Here is a 2,849-nt window from a genome sequence, read left to right on the forward strand (position 1 = left end):
CCTCGGCCTCCCAAAGTGCTGGGATTACAGGCTTGAGCCACCGCGCCCGGCCCACACATTTTTTTTTTTGACAGAGATAAGAGTGTGACTATGTTGGCCACACTAGTCTCAAACTCCTGGCCTCAAGTAATCAAACCACCTCAGCCTGCCAAAAAGCTGGGATTATAGGCATGAGCTACCACGCCCAGCCTATTATATGGAATATTTTCAAAAGATTACTTGAACTTTTAAATAGTCACACTGATTCCATTCACTTGACAAAAAAATTTTATCACACACAAACTGAAGCACTGCAGAAACTAATATTCAGCATAGTCAAGGAATGAAAATCTTAGAGTGATCTGGTATTTTGAATTAAAAAGTAGTTAACGTAACACCTCACCTGAAAGAACTATTTTCAGAAGATTAGCAGAGAATACAGCTGTCCCTCCACACTGTGGGTTCCACATCAGTGGATTAGATCTATCTCAGATAAAAGATATTCACAGGAAAAAAAATTCCACAAAACTCCAAAGAGCAAAACTTGAATATGCCCTGTGCAAAGTACTGTATTGAATCCACACGAAGGAAGTGATGTGCAGGCAGTGTATTAGGTATTATAAACAATCCACAGATGACTTAAAGCAAGGGTCCTCAACCCCTAGGCCACAGACTGGTAATGGTCTGAGGCCTGTTAGGAACCGGTCTGCACAGCAGGAGGTGAGTGGTGGGCTAGCAAGCATTACCACCTGAGCTCCACCTCCTCTCGGATCAACAGCAGCATTAGATTCCCATAGGATCGCGAACCATGTTGTGAGCTTCACATGCAAGGGACCTAGGTAGCACGCTTCTTATGAGACTCTAATGCCTGATAATCTGTCAGTGTTTCCAATCACACCCAGATGAGACCATCTAGTTGAAGGAAAATAAGCTCAGGAATCCCACTGATTCTACATTACAGTGAGCTGTATAATTATTTTGGGAGGCTGAGGTGTGAGAACTGCTCGAACCTGAGAGGTGGCAGTTGCAGTGAGCCAAGATCGTGCCACTGCTCTCCAGCCTGGAGGACAGAGCAAGACTCTGTTTCAAATTTTAAAAAAGGAAAAAAAAAAAGAAAAGAAAAAGTACATGTCTACACTTTATAATAAAAAAATATCCTTAAGGCCAGCTGCGATGGCTCACATCTGTAACCCCAGCACTTTAGGAGGCCGAGGCAGGCAGATCACTTGAGGTCAGGGGTTCCAGACCAGCCTGAATAACCACCATCTCTACTAAAAATCCAAAAATTGACCAGGCATTGTGGTGTGTGCCTGCAACCCCAGCTACTACTGGGAAGGATGAGGTAGGATAATTGCTTGAACACGAACTTGAAGGAGCAGGAATCAGGGCAGGGCAGAGGTTGCAGTGAGTCAAGATCGCACCACTGTACTCCAGCCTGGGTGATGGAGTGAGATTAAGTCTCAAAAAAAAATACAAATATATACTTAATAGCAGGTGGTGAAATTTCAGCGAGTCAAACTATGATTTAACTGTCCAGCCCCTAAACTGAAGTTCTTTCTCCTCCTCTTTGTTTAGGAGCCAAGTGTTGCCATTTACTATGCTTCAATGAGTCATACACAGGAAACGGCCCAGGAAAACTTTCATATGACAAGAATTATAGGATCTGAAAAGGATCAGGATATTGACTGAACACCTTCATTTTATAGATGGGGAAAGTGAAGACAACTCAACAAGGTAAGTGACTTGCCCTGATTGGTGGCAGAGGCTGGCCTAAAACTCAAGTCTTAATTACCACAGCAGCAGGCAAACCTGGCAGAGGGCCAAATACAGAAGCGATTCTAACAGTCTGGGAGACAGGCAAACCAGTAAATAGCAGACACTTGCTTACCTGTTTGGATCCCTGTTTCTTGCTCTAGCTGAAGGTAGAGTTTGTTTGAGTAGTCTGCCATCTTCTGTTCAATGGTCAAGTGCCTGGCAGTGCTCAGGATGCCAGCACAGAACCTGGTAGAGCCAGCAGCCAGCCTGCAGGATGGATGCAAAATGCTATTAGGTAGATTCATCTATCTGTGAAAACAAGGTCAAGGTTTCTCACTATACTACTGTTTCTAATACCAAAAGATAGAAAGAAGCTAGGCACAGTGGCGCACACTTATAATCCCAGCACTTTAGGAGGCCAAGGTAGGAGGATTGTTTAACGACAGGGGTTTGAGACCAGCCTGGTCAACATAGCGAAATCCCATCTCTACCAACAACAACAAAAAAATTAGCCAGGTGTGGTGGCACATGCCTGTAGTCCCAGCTACGTGGGAGGCTGAGGCCAGACGATCCCTTGAGTCCACAGGGTAGAGGCTACAGTGAGCTATGATCACCCCACTATACTCCAGCTTGGGCAACAGACTGAGAAAAAGATTCATTGACATGGGACAGATTTAAAATTTTTGGGAGTTTAGGCCAGGCACAGTGGCTAATGCCTATAATCCCAGCACTTTTAGGGGCTGAGGTGGGAGGATCACTTGAGGACAGGAGTTCAAGACTGGCCTGGGCAACAGAGCCAGACCCTGTCTCTACGAAAAAAAAAAATATATATATCTAGGCTACTTGGGATGGTGAGGCAGGAGAATCCCCTGATCCTAGAAGTTTGAGGCTGCAGTGAGCTAGGACTGTACTACTCCACTTCAGACTAAGCAACACAACAAGACTTGATTATAAAATAAATAAAATAGCCGGGCGCGGTGGCTCAAGCCTGTAATCCCAGCACTTTGGGAGGCCGAGGCGGGTGGATCACGAGGTCAAGAGATCGAGACCATCCTGGTCAACATGGTGAAACCCCGTCTCTACTAAAAATACAAAAAATTAGCTGGGCATGGTGG

General features: G+C 45.1%; 1 protein-coding gene across 4 annotated transcripts in view; it reads right to left on the reverse strand.

The window, feature by feature from the left end:
* PDPR (pyruvate dehydrogenase phosphatase regulatory subunit) overlaps positions 1-2,849 on the reverse strand; it is a 54,767-nt gene that overhangs the window by 36,987 nt on the left and 14,931 nt on the right. For 3 of the 4 annotated variants that reach the window (XM_032283868.1, XM_032283866.1, XM_032283870.1), the window contains exon 3: positions 1,868-2,001. In XM_032283868.1, coding sequence (XP_032139759.1) covers positions 1,868-2,001 — 134 coding nt within the window. Of the gene's footprint in view, positions 1-1,867; positions 2,004-2,849 lie in introns of those variants that run through there. The other variant, XM_032283869.1, reaches the window with a different exon arrangement.

Source organism: Sapajus apella, unplaced genomic scaffold (genome assembly GCF_009761245.1).
Source record: "Sapajus apella isolate SASKATOON/1434 unplaced genomic scaffold, GSC_monkey_1.0 scaffold15, whole genome shotgun sequence".
In the NCBI taxonomy this organism is placed as follows: Eukaryota; Metazoa; Chordata; class Mammalia; order Primates; family Cebidae; genus Sapajus; species Sapajus apella.